Raw genomic sequence first — 16,373 nt, forward strand, 5'->3', positions numbered from 1 at the left:
TCGAACACATTCAGTAGAATTACACAACACCCATAACAATGTCCGACTAGATATTACTGTGTACTGGCCATCTGGGGGACAATAGGGGGCGCCACTGTCACTTCATGACATCCCAACCAGCAGATGGGTTTTCTCCACACTGACCTGAGTCCAGTAGCATAAACCTCCTCATAGGAACAACAGCAGGAGTGAAGGTCACACATTACATTTCGGCTACGCCATGTCTGTACACTGCAGGACGTGCTCCCACAACGCCACAGTCACACTGTGGAATTCTGGGAGAGCTGAAATGCCTGACGGCGTTCCTGTCCCGGGGTTTTGTTACTCCAAAGGTTTCCTGTCATCATGTTGGCTGTTCAGTGTCCCGCCCCCTCCGTCTCCTCCCCCTTCATCCCCTACTCCTCCTCCACCCCCTCCTCCTCCATCCCCCTGTGCCGCTGGGCTGGGGCGGCGGCGTGCAAGCCTGTCGGGGTCGTGCGAGGCCATGTGGCTGAAGTCACGGAAGATGTCCTGGAACGTCTCATCATCCCCTGCAGTCACAGAGGTTCATGATGAGCTACACCAGATCACCATAATCACTGACAGAGTCATCAATCAATCAATAAACAAATAAAAAGACTCCTGAAGTGGGTGAAAGGTCACCAACTTGTCATTAACAAACAGGACTTTGTGAAGTGTGTGTGTTCATGGTAGTTACCCATGGATCCAAAGAAGCCCTCCGAGTCCCTCATCTCCTCGTTCATCCTGGCCATGCGCAGCCTGCAAGTCAGGACGGCACAACCCACCATCAAGTCACATTTACTAACGAGGACACCTCATTTACTAACGAGACATTTCATTAACTGACAAGGACACTTCATTTACTAACGAGACACTTCATTAAGGTGCACAACACAGAGTAACTGATGAGTATTACTGATGTCTCTCTGACTACTGACAGTAACTGATGAGTATTACTGATGTCTCTCTGACTACTGACTAACTGATGAGTATTACTGATGTCTCTCTGACTACTGACTAACTGATGAGTATTACTGATGTCTCTCTGACTACTGACAGTAACTGATGAGTATTACTGATGTCTCTCTGACTCCTGACAGTAACTGATGAGTATTACTGATGTCTCTCTGACTACTGACAGTAACTGATGAGTATTACTGATGTCTCTCTGACTACTGACAGTAACTGATGAGTATTACTGATGTCTCTCTGACTACTGACAGTAACTGATGAGTATTACTGATGTCTCTCTGACTACTGACAGTAACTGATGAGTATTACTGATGTCTCTCTGACTACTGACAGTAACTGATGAGTATTACTGATGTCTCTCTGACTACTGACAGTAACTGATGAGTATTACTGATGTCTCTCTGACTACTGACAGTAACTGATGAGTATTACTGATGTCTCTCTGACTACTGACAGTAACTGATGAGTATTACTGATGTCTCTCTGACTACTGACAGTAACTGATGAGTATTACTGATGTCTCTCTGACTACTGACAGTAACTGATGAGTATTACTGATGTCTCTCTGACTACTGACAGTAACTGATGAGTATTACTGATGTCTCTCTGACTACTGACAGTAACTGATGAGTATTACTGATGTCTCTCTGACTACTGACAGTAACTGATGAGTATTACTGATGTCTCTCTGACTACTGAGTAACTGATGAGTATTACTGATGTCTCTCTGACTACTGACAGTAACTGATGAGTATTACTGATATCTCTCTGACTACTGACAGTAACTGATGAGTATTACTGATGTCTCTCTGACTACTGACAGTAACTGATGAGTATTACTGATGTCTCTCTGACTACTGACAGTAACTGATGAGTATTACTGATGTCTCTCTGACTACTGACAGTAACTGATGAGTATTACTGATGTCTCTCTGACTACTGACAGTAACTGATGAGTATTACTGATGTCTCTCTGACTACTGACAGTAACTGATGAGTATTACTGATGTCTCTCTGACTACTGACAGTAACTGATGAGTATTACTGATGTCTCTCTGACTACTGACAGTAACTGATGAGTATTACTGATGTCTCTCTGACTACTGACAGTAACTGATGAGTATTACTGATGTCTCTCTGACTACTGACAGTAACTGATGAGTATTACTGATGTCTCTCTGACTACTGACAGTAACTGATGAGTATTACTGATGTCTCTCTGACTACTGACAGAGTGACGATGTCGGCATGGGCGGTTTCCACGGCGATGGCCAGCGGGTCCTGCCCTCTCTCATCTACTGCATACTGATTGGCTCCTCTCTTCAGGAGCAGACACACCTGTCTGGAGAACCACACACACACACACACACACACACACACACGAGGTCAGTATTTCTTTTGTTGGGGAGGGGGATTTTTCCTCCTTTTTTTCTCCCCAATTGTATCCGTCCAATTACCCCACTCTTCGGAGCCGTCCCGGTCTCTGCTCCACCCCCTCTGCTGATCCGGGGAGGGCTGCAGACTACCACATGCCTCCTCCCATACATGTGGCGTCACCAGCCGCTTCTTTTCACCTGACAGTGAGGAGTTTCACCAGGGGGACGTAGCGCGTGGGAGGATCACGCTATTCCCCCCAGTTCCCCCTCCCCCGAACAGGCAACCCGACCGACCAGAGGAGGCGCTAGTGCAGTGACCATGACACATACCTACATCCGACTTCCCACCCGCAGACACTGAAGGTTTGAACAGCGAACTTTCACACCCCTCACCCTCCCCGGCTACAACACACAACCAACTGCACTCCCTGTCAGCCCCTCTCCCCTCCCCACCGAACCCCCACCCTCACTCAGGGTCTGTGTTGAGGACGTGTGCCAGCTCTTCCAGAACCAGAAGACCAGGGAGGCACCGGTCCCAGATGGCGTGTCTTCCTCCTCACTCTGTCATGTCCATCTACCTCAGACATGTGTGTAAGTAATAAGTGTAAGTAACACTGAGAGAGTTGTGTTGTACTGTTGTTATTCTATGTTCAGTACACTGAGAGAGTTGTGTTGTAGTGTTGTTATTCTATGTTCAGTACACTGAGAGAGTTGTGTTGTAGTGTTGTTGGTCTATGTTCAGTACACTGAGAGAGTTGTGTTGTAGTGTTGTTATTCTATGTTCAGTACACTGAGAGAGTTGTGTTGTAGTGTTGTTATTCTATGTTCAGTACACTGAGAGAGTTGTGTTGTAGTGTTGTTATTCTATGTTCAGTACACTGAGAGAGTTGTGTTGTAGTGTTGTTATTCTATGTTCAGTACACTGAGAGAGTTGTGTTGTAGTGTTGTTATTCTATGTTCAGTACACTGAGAGAGTTGTGTTGTAGTGTTGTTGGTCTATGTTCGGTACACTGAGAGAGTTGTGTTGTAGTGTTGTTATTCTATGTTCAGTACACTGACAGAGTTGTGTTGTTATTCTATGTTCAGTACACCGAGAGAGTTGTGTTGTTATTCTATGTTCAGTACACTGACAGAGTTGTGTTGTAGTGTTGTTGGTCTATGTTCAGTACACTGAGAGAGTTGTGTTGTTATCCTATGTTCAGTACACTGAGAGAGTTGTGTTGTAGTGTTGTTATTCTATGTTCAGTACACTGAGAGAGTTGTGTTGTAGTGTTGTTATTCTATGTTCAGTACACTGAGAGAGTTGTGTTGTAGTGTTGTTGTAGTGTTGTTATTCTATGTTCAGTACACTGACAGAGTTGTGTTGTTGTGTTGTTATGCTATGTTCAGTACATTGACAGAGTCATGAGACCAGAGTCACAGTCCATGTGTGTGTAGACCTACATGGTGGATACACCATGCTGACTGTGAGATTGATGTTGTCTTGGACTTGTGGACATGATTCACCACAGCTTGTTTTCTGCATGGAGCTGACATGCTCAGTATCAGGCTCAGGGTGTAGCCATGGTTAGCAGCATCGTGTTGTTGGGCGGGTGTAGCCATGGTTAGCAGCACCGTGTTAGGCGGGTGTAGCCATGGTTAGCAGCACCTTGTTGTTGGGCGGGTGTAGCCATGGTTAGGGGTACCATGTTTTTAGGCGGGGTGTAGCCATAGTTAGCAGCACTGTGTTGTTGGGCAGGTGTAGCCATAGCTAGCAGCACCATGTTGTTGGGCGGGTGTAGCCATGGCTAGCAGCACCATGTTGTTAGGCAGGTGTAGCCATGGCTAGCAGCACCATGTTGTTAGGCAGGTGTAGCCATGGTTAGCAGCACCATGTTGTTGGGCGGGTGTAGTCACACAGAAGTTGTTTGTCTATGTTTTCGCCCAACTTCCACAACGTACCCGTGCATTAATACAGGAAGAAACATGTGTGGACGGTGAGGACACTGCAGTGTCCCGTGTATTAATACAGGAAGAAACATGTGTGGACGGTGAGGACACTGCGGTGTCCCGTGTATTAATACAGGAAGAAACATGTGTGGACGGTGAGGACACTGCGGTGTCCCGTGCATTAATACAGGAAGAAACATGTGTGGACGGTGAGGACACTGCAGTGTCCCGTGCATTAATACAGGAAGAAACATGTGTGGACGGTGAGGACACTGCAGTGTCCCGTGCATTAATACAGGAAGAAACATGTGTGGACGGTGAGGACACTGCGGTGTCCCGTGTATTAATACAGGAAGAAACATGTGTGGACGGTGAGGACACTGCGGTGTCCCGTGTATTAATACAGGAAGAAACATGTGTGGACGGTGAGGACACTGCGGTGTCCCGTGTATTAATACAGGAAGAAACATGTGTGGACGGTGAGGACACTGCGGTGTCCCGTGTATTAATACAGGAAGAAACATGTGTGGACGGTGAGGACACTGCGGTGTCCCGTGCATTAATACAGGAAGAAACATGTGTGGACGGTGAGGACACTGCGGTGTCCCGTGTAATAATACAGGAAGAAACATGTGTGGACGGTGAGGACACTGCAGTGTCCCGTGTATTAATACAGGAAGAAACATGTGTGGACGGTGAGGACACTGCGGTGTCCCGTGTATTAATACAGGAAGAAACATGTGTGGACGGTGAGGACACTGCGGTGTCCCGTGTATTAATACAGGAAGAAACATGTGTGGACGGTGAGGACACTGCAGTGTCCCGTGTATTAATACAGGAAGAAACATGTGTGGACGGTGAGGACACTGCGGTGTCCCGTGTATTAATACAGGAAGAAACATGTGTGGACGGTGAGGACACTGCAGTGTCCCGTGTATTAATACAGGAAGAAACATGTGTGGACGGTGAGGACACTGCAGTGTCCCGTGTATTAATACAGGAAGAAACATGTGTGGACGGTGAGGACACTGCGGTGTCCCGTGTATTAATACAGGAAGAAACATGTGTGGACGGTGAGGACACTGCGGTGTCCCGTGTATTAATACAGGAAGAAACATGTGTGGACGGTGAGGACACTGCAGTGTCCCGTGTATTAATACAGGAAGAAACATGTGTGGACGGTGAGGACACTGCAGTGTCCCGTGTATTAATACAGGAAGAAACATGTGTGGACGGTGAGGACACTGCAGTGTCCTGTGTATTAATACAGGAAGAAACGTGTGGACGGTGAGGACACTGCAGTGTCCCGTGTATTAATACAGGAAGAAACATGTGTGGACGGTGAGGACACTGCAGTGTCCTGTGTATTAATACAGGAAGAAACATGTGTGGACGGTGAGGACACTGCGGTGTCCCGTGTATTAATACAGGAAGAAACATGTGTGGACGGTGAGGACACTGCAGTGTCCCGTGTATTAATACAGGAAGAAACATGTGTGGACGGTGAGGACACTGCGGTGTCCCGTGTATTAATACAGGAAGAAACATGTGTGGACGGTGAGGACACTGCAGTGTCCCGTGTATTAATACAGGAAGAAACATGTGTGGACGGTGAGGACACTGCAGTGTCCCGTGTATTAATACAGGAAGAAACATGTGTGGACGGTGAGGACACTGCGGTGTCCCGTGTATTAATACAGGAAGAAACATGTGTGGACGGTGAGGACACTGCAGTGTCCCGTGTATTAATACAGGAAGAAACATGTGTGGACGGTGAGGACACTGCAGTGTCCTGTGTATTAATACAGGAAGAAACATGTGTGGACGGTGAGGACACTGCAGTGTCCCGTGTATTAATACAGGAAGAAACATGTGTGGACGGTGAGGACACTGCGGTGTCCCGTGTATTAATACAGGAAGAAACATGTGTGGACGGTGAGGACACTGCGGTGTCCCGTGTATTAATACAGGAAGAAACATGTGTGGACGGTGAGGACACTGCGGTGTCCCGTGTATTAATACAGGAAGAAACATGTGTGGACGGTGAGGACACTGCAGTGTCCCGTGTATTAATACAGGAAGAAACATGTGTGGACGGTGAGGACACTGCGGTGTCCCGTGTATTAATACAGGAAGAAACATGTGTGGACGGTGAGGACACTGCGGTGTCCCGTGTATTAATACAGGAAGAAACATGTGTGGACGGTGAGGACACTGCGGTGTCCCGTGTATTAATACAGGAAGAAACATGTGTGGACGGTGAGGACACTGCAGTGTCCCGTGTATTAATACAGGAAGAAACATGTGTGGACGGTGAGGACACTGCGGTGTCCTGTGTATTAATACAGGAAGAAACATGTGTGGACGGTGAGGACACTGCGGTGTCCCGTGTATTAATACAGGAAGAAACATGTGTGGACGGTGAGGACACTGTGGTGTCCCGTGTATTAATACAGGAAGAAACATGTGTGGACGGTGAGGACACTGCGGTGTCCCGTGTATTAATACAGGAAGAAACATGTGTGGACGGTGAGGACACTGCAGTGTCCCGTGTATTAATACAGGAAGAAACATGTGTGGACGGTGAGGACACTGCGGTGTCCCGTGTATTAATACAGGAAGAAACATGTGTGGACGGTGAGGACACTGCGGTGTCCCGTGTATTAATACAGGAAGAAACATGTGTGGACGGTGAGGACACTGCGGTGTCCCGTGTATTAATACAGGAAGAAACATGTGTGGACGATGAGGACACTGCAGTGTCCCGTGTATTAATACAGGAAGAAACATGTGTGGACGGTGAGGACACTGCAGTGTCCCGTGTATTAATACAGGAAGAAACATGTGTGGACGGTGAGGACACTGCGGTGTCCCGTGTATTAATACAGGAAGAAACATGTGTGGACGGTGAGGACACTGCGGTGTCCCGTGTATTAATACAGGAAGAAACATGTGTGGACGGTGAGGACACTGCGGTGTCCCGTGTATTAATACAGGAAGAAACATGTGTGGACGGTGAGGACACTGCGGTGTCCCGTGTATTAATACAGGAAGAAACATGTGTGGACGGTGAGGACACTGCAGTGTCCCGTGTATTAATACAGAAAGAAACATGTGTGGACGGTGAGGACACTGCAGTGTCCTGTGTATTAATACAGGAAGAAACATGTGTGGACGGTGAGGACACTGCGGTGTCCCGTGTATTAATACAGGAAGAAACATGTGTGGACGGTGAGGACACTGCGGTGTCCCGTGTATTAATACAGGAAGAAACATGTGTGGACGGTGAGGACACTGCAGTGTCCCGTGTATTAATACAGGAAGAAACATGTGTGGACGGTGAGGACACTGCGGTGTCCTGTGTATTAATACAGGAAGAAACATGTGTGGACGGGCAGGACACTGCGGTGTCCCGTGTATTAATACAGGAAGAAACATGTGTGGACGGTGAGGACACTGCGGTGTCCTGTGTATTAATACAGGAAGAAACATGTGTGGACGGTGAGGACACTGCAGTGTCCTGTGTATTAATACAGGAAGAAACATGTGTGGACGGTGAGGACACTGCGGTGTCCCGTGTATTAATACAGGAAGAAACATGTGTGGACGGTGAGGACACTGCGGTGTCCCGTGTATTAATACAGGAAGAAACATGTGTGGACGGTGAGGACACTGCGGTGTCCCGTGTAGGAAGACACATGTGCCATATTAGATGGGAAACATGAACAAAACGCCACCACGTGTCAGAAAATGTCATCTTGTTGCACCTTCTTCTTCTGCAGATGTACAATGGCACCTGACTGCAAAATCAGCTCCACCTACTGCTCATCTCCATAGAAACCAACAACTCCACCTACTGCTCATCTCCATAGAAACCAACTGCTGATATTCACACAACTCTACAGGATGGAAATGCACACAAATTCACTTTCTTTTGCCAATTTTCTGAAAATTCGGCTAAAACCTGCAAAACATTTGGAAGGAAACCCCATGTATTTCTGCTGGAACATGTCTGTGTGCGTGTGTGTGTGTGTGTGTGTGTGTGTGTGTGTGTGTGTGTGTGTGTGTGTGTGTGTGTGTGTGCATCTACATGCTATACCCAGTGTGTCCAGCGGTGGCAGCAGCGTGCAGGGCTCCTTGCCCTCTCCGGTCTCTGTGGTTGACATTGGCACCGTTCTGCAGCAGGAACTCACAGGCCATCAGGGAGCCCTGAAAAAAAAACACGGACTTCCTGTTTGTTCATATGTGACCACTGACAGTATTACAAGTTATATTCCAACAAACCTACTACTACTACTACCACCGCCACTACTACTGCTATTACTACTACTACTACTACTGCTACTACCACTACTACTACCACTACTACTACCACTACTGCCACTACTACCACTACTACTGCTGCTACTACCACTACTACTACCACTACTACTGCTGCTACTACTACCACTACTACTACTACTACCACTACTGCTACTACTACCACTACTACTACTGCTACTACTACTGCTACTACTACCACTACTACTACTACTACTACTGCTACTACTACCACTACTACTACTACTACTACTGCTACTACTACTACTACTACCACTACTACTACCACTACTACTACTACCACTACTACTACTACTGCTACTACTGCTGCTACTACTACTACCACTGCTACCACTACTACTACTGCTACTACTGCTACTACCACTACCGCTACTACTACTACCACTACTACTACTGCTACTACTACTATTACTGCTACTACTACTGCTACTACTACCACTACTACTACTGCTACTACTACTACTACTTCTGGCTGCTGCCGTTAGGGGGCGCCACAGCAAATCATCTGTTTCCATCTCTTCCTGTCCTCTGCATCTTCCTCTGTCACACCAGCCACCCTGCATGTCCTCCCTGACCACATCCATAAACCTCCTCTTCGGCCTTCCTCTTTTCCTCTTCCTCTTCTCTTCTTCCCTGGCAGCTCCATATTCAGCATCTTATTCTCAGCATTTGTATTATATACCTACATCCAAACAAACCTGATGGAATACTTACAGCATGTTTTTACTTCACTATGCTAATATTCAAGTACACTTTGGTACACTTTAGGACCGAACCCCGCCACTGAGGATGCACAAGCCAGTGCATTCTTAGTGCTGGTCCCAAGCTCGGATACATGGGGAAGGTTGCGTCAGGAAGGGCATCCGGTATAAAATCTTTGCCAAATCAAATATGCGGATCATAAATCAGATTTCCATACTGGATCAGTCGAGGCCCGGGTTACCAACGACGACCACCGGTACTGTTGTCCAGCAGGGTGCCGGTGGAAACTATGCTACTGTTGGGCGAAGGAGAAGGAGAGGGGGAAGGCATGTCCAGAGGCAGCGGGAGAGGATGGAGGGCACGAGTGTGGAGGTGAGAGTCGGAACTTTGAATGTTTCTACTATGACTGGTAAAGGGAGAGAGCTGGCTGACATGATGGAAAGAAGAAAGGTAGGCATACTGTGTGTGCAAGAGACCAGGTGGAAGGGGAGTAAGGCCAGGAGTATCGGAGGTGGGTTCAAACTCTTCTACCATGGTGTGAATGGGAGGAGAAATGGGGTAGGGGTAATTCTGAAGGAAGAGCATGTCAAGAGTGTGCTGGAGGTGAAGAGAGTGTCAGACAGAGTGATGAGTATGAAGCTGGAAATCGATGGTGTGATGATGAATGTTATCAGCACATATGCCCCGCAAGTTGGGTGTGAGATGGAGGAGAAAGAAGAATTCTGGAGTGAGTTGGATGAAGTGGTGGAGAGGGTACCCAAGGAGGAGAGAGTGGTGATTGGAGCGGACTTAAATGGGCATGTTGGTGAAGGGAACAGAGGTGATGAGGAGGTGATGGGTAGGTATGGTGTCAAGGAGAGAAATGCGGAAGGACAGATGGTGGTGGATTTTGTGAAAAGGATGGAAATTGCTGTGGTGAATACATATTTCAAGAAGAGGGAGGAACACAGGGTGACGTACAAGAGAAAGACACTTTATTTCTGTCATTGTACAGTTTAAAATGAAATTTGTTCTCTGGGTGCGATGATGCATCCCTGTTTGACCCCTGTTCCCACAGTGAAGGGCTCTGACTCAGAGCTGCTGTTGCTTGTTTAAAATGGTGATGGACAGGTTGACAGACAAGATCAGGCAGGAGTCTCCTTGGACAATGATATTCATGGATGACATTGTGATCTGTAGTGAGAGTAAGGTGCAGGTGGAGGAGAGCCTGGAGAGGTGGAGGTATGCACTGGAGAGAAGAGGAATGAAAGTCAGTAGGAGCAAGACGGAATACCTATGCATGAATGAGAGGGAGGACAGTGGAACGGTGAGGATGCAAGGAGTGGAGGTGATGAAGTTGTATGAGTTTAAATACTTGAGGTCAAATGTCCGAAGTAACGGGGAGTGCAGAAGAGAGGTGAAGAAGAGGGTGCAGGCAGGGTGGAGTGGGTGGAGAAGAGTGTCAGGAGTGATGTGTGACAGAAGGGTACCAGCAAGAGTTAAAGGGAAGGTTTACAAGATGGTTGTGAGACCAGCTATGTTGTATGGTTTGGAGACAGTGGTACTGATGAAAAGACAGGAGGTGGAGCTGGAGGTGGAGGTGGCAGAGATGAAGATGATAAGATTTTCACTGGGAGTGATGAAGAAGGACAGGATTAAGAAGGAGTATATTAGAGGGACAGCTCAGGTTGGACGGTTTGGAGACAAAGCAAGAGAGACAAGATGGAGGTGGTTTGGACATGTGAGGAGGAGAGATGCTGGGTATACTGGGAGAAGGATGCTGAATATGGAGCTGCCAGGGAAGAGGAGAAGAGGAAGGCCAAAGAGGAGGTTTATGGAGGTGGGGAGGGAGGACATGCAGGTGGCTGGTGTGACAGAGGAAGATGCAGAGGACAGGAAGAGATGGAAACGGATGACTCGCTGTGTCGCCCCCTAACGGGAGCAGTCGAAAGTAGTAGTAGTAGTAGTAGTAGTAGTAGTAGTAGCAGTAGCAGTAGTAGTAGTAGTAGTAGTAGCAGTAGCAGTAGTAGTAGTAGTAGTAGTAGATCTTCATGACATGATGGACTGCGTGTTAACACAGTGACTGACAGATGACCCCTCACCCCGATAGCAGCTCCTATCAGCGCCGTGCGGCCCTCCTCCTCAGAGAGACTCCCATTCACTTCTGCTCCCTGTGCCAGCGCTACCGCCATGGCAACAAGGTCTCCCAGCAACGCAGCCTTGTATAAGCTCCGCCCCGCTGCCTCCATCCCTCCCTCTGCAAATACACAAACACAAACGTTCCTTAACAAATATAGATCTAAGCATTCTTCTAGTAAAATATAAAAAACAGGATTTTTCTTTCTCAGGCTTAACAGCGTTTGAGGTTAGAAAGAAAGTAACAAAGAACAAAAGAAAACAACGAAAGAAACAAAGAAAGAAAGAAACCAAGAACAAAACAATGAAACAACGAAAGAAACAGACCGAAACAAAGAAACAATGAAACAAAGAAAGAAAGAAAGAAACAAAGAATGAAAGTAACAAAGAATGAAAGAAAGAAAGAAAGTAACAAAGAATGAAAGAAAGAAAGAAAGAAAGTAACAAAGAATGAAAGAAACAAAGAAAAAATAAACAAAGAACGAAAGTAACAGAGCGAAAGAAGCAAAACAAACAAAGAACAAAAGAAACAAACAAAAAGAATGAAACAAAGAAAGAACGAAAGAAAAAAAGAAGAAAGAAACAAAGAAAGAAGGAAAAAGAAAGAAACAAAGAATGAAAGAAAGAACGAAGAAAGACAAAGAAAAAGAAACAAAGAAACAAAGAAAAAGAAAGAAAGCCACTTTATTTTGTCATGGTTTTCATACAATGAACTGTGATCTTACAATGAAGTGTGTTCTCTACATGTAACCATGCTGTTGTATAGGAGCAGTGGGTAGCTGCAGCACCTGGGGACCAACGCCAGTTACTCCTGCCTTGCTCAGGGGCACAGGCAGGAGTATTAACCCTAACATGCATGTCTTTTTGATGGTGGGAGGAAACCGGAGCACCCGGAGGAAACCCACTACAGCCATGGGGGAGAACATGTAAACTCCACACAGAGAGGACCTGGGACGGCCTGGGGTTCGAACCCAGGACCTTGTTGCCGTGAGGCAACAGTGCTGACCACTGAGCCACCGTGCCGCCCATGGTTAGGGATTGGGGTTAGCTACCAGCGTGTTTTAGCTCCAGTGAACAGCTTTTACCATCTGTCCCAGTCTGCTGTCCTGGTACACATTCACATACAGTAACTGACAGAGGACGCATCTGACTGGTTTGAACTTACGACTGTTCCGGATGAACCTCTTCTCAACATATTTCTCTTTAATCCAACTTTCTTTTTCTGGGCTAAAAGAGGAAAAAAACATGACACCTTGTTAGCCAATCAGAAAGCTAATGATTAGCTCCAGCCGCTACTCATATCTTCAGCCATGATCATAAACAAGTCTTAAAGGGACAGTTCGCCCCAAATCAAAAATACACGTTTTCCCTCTTACCTGTGGCGCCATTTATCCATCTAGATGGTTTTGGTGTGAGCTGCCGAGGTCTGGAGATGTCTGCCTTCTGTTGAACACAGTGGACCTGGACGGCATGCTGCTCGCGTTGCTCAAAGCACCAAAAAAATACAATTTAAAAACTCAACAGCACCGTCATGATCCAGTTACTCAAGATAACCCACGAAGCTTCTTGTGAGCAGTTTAATGTAGGAACTATTTTCTTACACCGAACTACACCTACGTGAAACTGCTCACAACAAGGTGTGTGGGTTATCTCGAGTAACCGGGTCATGATTTCTGGAAAGAGACGTTGCTGTTGAGGTGTTCAAATGTATTCTTTGGTGCTTTGAGCAACACAAGCCGAGTGCCATCCAGTTCTACTGTATTGGAGAGAAGGCAGACAGCCCTACGGCCGATAGCCCCAAAACTCGGCAACTCACGCCAAAACCATCTGGCTGGATCTAGATACACTACATGTAAGAGGAAAAACATGTATTTTTGATTTTGGGGTGAACTGTCCCTTTAATATTAAATAATAACCCAACAATACAATAAACAGTACACTGAGGTAGAAACATCAAATGTAAAAGTCACATCAAGAAAATATAATGTAAATATAATGTGTGTACTGTGTATAAGGTACTGATACAATATGATAACAGAATACAGTATAATAAAATATAATGTAAATATGTGTGTACTGTGTATAAGGTACTGATACAATATGATAACAGAATAGAGTATAATAAAATATAATGTAAATATAATGTGTACTGTGTATAAGGTACTGATACAATATGATAACAGAATAGAGTATAATAAAATATAATGTAAATATAATGTGTACTGTGTATAAGGTACTGATACAATATGATAACAGAATACAGTATAATAAAATATAATGTAAATATGTGTGTACTGTGTATAAGGTACTGATACAATATGATAACAGAATACAGTATAATAAAATATAATGTACATATAATGTGTGTACTGTGTATAAGGTACTGATACAATATGATAACAGAATAGAGTATAATAAAATATAATGTAAATATAATGTGTACTGTGTATAAGGTACTGATACAATATGATGACAGAATAGAGTATAATAAAATACAATGTACATATAATGTGTGTACTGTGTATAAGGTACTGATACAATATGATAACAGAATAGAGTATAATAAAATATAATGTGTACTGTGTATAAGGTACTGATACAATATGATGACAGAATAGAGTATAATAAAATACAATGTACATATAATGTGTGTACTGTGTATAAGGTACTGATACAATATGATAACAGAATACAGTATAATAAAATATAATGTAAATATGTGTGTACTGTGTATAAGGTACTGATACAATATGATAACAGAATACAGTATAATAAAATATAATGTAAATATAATGTGTGTACTGTGTATAAGGTACTGATACAATATGATAACAGAATACAGTATAATAAAATATAATGTAAATATGTGTGTACTGTGTATAAGGTACTGACACAATATGATAACAGAATGCAGTATAATAAAATATAATGTAAATGTAATGTGTACTGTGTATAAGGTACTGATACAATATGATAACAGAATAGAGTATAATAAAATATAATGTACATATAATGTGTGTACTGTGTATATAAGGTATTGATATGATAACAGAATACAGTATATACATGGCTATATGTATTCTGGTGTTCAATGTTTATTAGAATGTTTGAGTGTAAAAACTACTAATCCACCTTTACTTCTTCTTTCAGCTTGTTCCCCGTTTCTCAGGGGTCGCCATACTGGATTTGATAAGTTTCCATCGGTACCCTGTGAGGGCACAGCACCAATGGTGGTGGTTGTTAACCTGGGCCTTGACCAATCCGGTATGGTCTTGACTGATCCGGTATGGCCTCGACGGATCCGGTATGGTCTTGACTGATCCAGTATGGTCCGGTATGGTCTTGACCAATCCGGTATGGTCTTGACTGATCCGGTATGGTCTAGACCATACCACTATGGTCTAGATCAGTCTGGACCATAGCGGTATGGTCTAGACTTATCTGGTATGGTCTTGACTGATCCGGTATGGTCTTGTCAATCCACATACTGATTTGGCAAAATGTTAGGTGGGATGCCCTTCCTGACACCACCACTAACCCTGTGGACTAATCCACCTGTACTAGAGGCTAAAAGAGTGTCTAACAGGAAGGACATGACTGCTACATCCTGTGTCTGTTATCAAGCCCAGGTTAATCAGCTTCTCTGAGGTGTGTGTTGAACCAGATACTGGTTTCTGGAGTCTGGAGTGGGTAGAAATGTGTTTTACTCCATTAGGGACAAATGCTGCGACATTAAAACCTTTATGAATGAGAGCAGAACAAACCGTGGGCTGTGAGTGGCCGGTTTGATTCTCCCTTCCTCTTGACAGCGTGCCTCATAGATCTGGTTGATGACATCATTACCCAGAATACATAGCAGCTGAGGAAAAAGAAAGACCATTAATTAGGCAGCTTGAAGACTCAAGTCTGACTCTTCCTATAGCACGCATCCTGCATATATAGACTAGAACTGCTGTTTATTGTATAGCACAGACCAGCGGTGGCCTACCATATGCCATGGAGACCATGTGTATGCAGGTTTTCACTGCAGCCGGACTCCACACCAGCTGATCTCACTGATGAGCAACCCTCCAACCAAAGAGGAAGACTGTATCAGTGAAACCACCTGCTGTGGAGTCGGGTTGGAATGAAAACCTGCATACACATGGTCAGCCACCGCTGGTGTAGACCGTCATGTAGGAGAGGTTTGATCTTCTCTACAGGGAGAACCAGATGGGTGGAGTTTACCTACCTAAGACTAGACTAACTAAGACAGTGTGGATGGTACCAGATAAGTGGTCAATCACAGAAAAGAATAACATGGCTCAATACTAGACTGTGACAGCTTAGTCTGTGTGACGGCGTCTGTACTGCTCTGGGTAACGAACCTGACCGACCAGGCAGGCCTGTCAGGGTTTCACACAAACCAGCAGGTGTTTGGAAATACAAAATGGCTGAGGTGTGTTGTGTTACCTTGATCTGTTCAGACTCCCAGGAGTCCAGGGTGAGGGAACGCACTTTAGACAGATGAACCCCTAGACTCCTAAACACACATCATCATCACACATCACACACCATCATCATCACACAACACACAACACCATCATCACACACCATCATCAGACATGTGGTGTAACATTAGACACCTGATATCACATCACACTCACACTAGATCATCACACACCATCATCATCACACACCATCATCACACAACACACACCATCGTCAGACATGTGGTGTAACATTAGACACATGATATCACATCACACTCACACTAGATCATCACACATCACACACCATCATCATCACACACCATCATCACACAACACACAACACCATCATCACACAACACACACCATCATCAGACATGTGGTGTAACATTAGACACATGACATCACATGACACACTACATCATGACATGACGTTGAAGACGACATATATTCAAATGAGACACATGAC

The 16,373-nt window shown here is 45.0% G+C and overlaps 1 protein-coding gene across 1 annotated transcript in view; it reads right to left on the minus strand.

The window, feature by feature from the left end:
* Positions 1-321: 321 nt before the first annotated feature.
* zgc:162872 (BAR_ACAPs and ArfGap_ACAP domain-containing protein) overlaps positions 322-16,373 on the minus strand; it is a 56,066-nt gene continuing 40,014 nt past the window's right edge. Inside the window, exons 15-22 of the mRNA XM_056282936.1 lie at positions 15,888-15,957; positions 15,200-15,294; positions 12,601-12,662; positions 11,402-11,556; positions 8,377-8,486; positions 2,204-2,314; positions 698-759; positions 322-530 (exon numbers count right to left, since the gene is read on the minus strand). Coding sequence (XP_056138911.1) covers positions 322-530; positions 698-759; positions 2,204-2,314; positions 8,377-8,486; positions 11,402-11,556; positions 12,601-12,662; positions 15,200-15,294; positions 15,888-15,957 — 874 coding nt within the window. The remainder of the gene's footprint in view (positions 531-697; positions 760-2,203; positions 2,315-8,376; positions 8,487-11,401; positions 11,557-12,600; positions 12,663-15,199; positions 15,295-15,887; positions 15,958-16,373) is intronic.

Source organism: Lampris incognitus, chromosome 7, assembly GCF_029633865.1.
Source record: "Lampris incognitus isolate fLamInc1 chromosome 7, fLamInc1.hap2, whole genome shotgun sequence".
NCBI classification, from domain to species: Eukaryota; Metazoa; Chordata; class Actinopteri; order Lampriformes; family Lampridae; genus Lampris; species Lampris incognitus.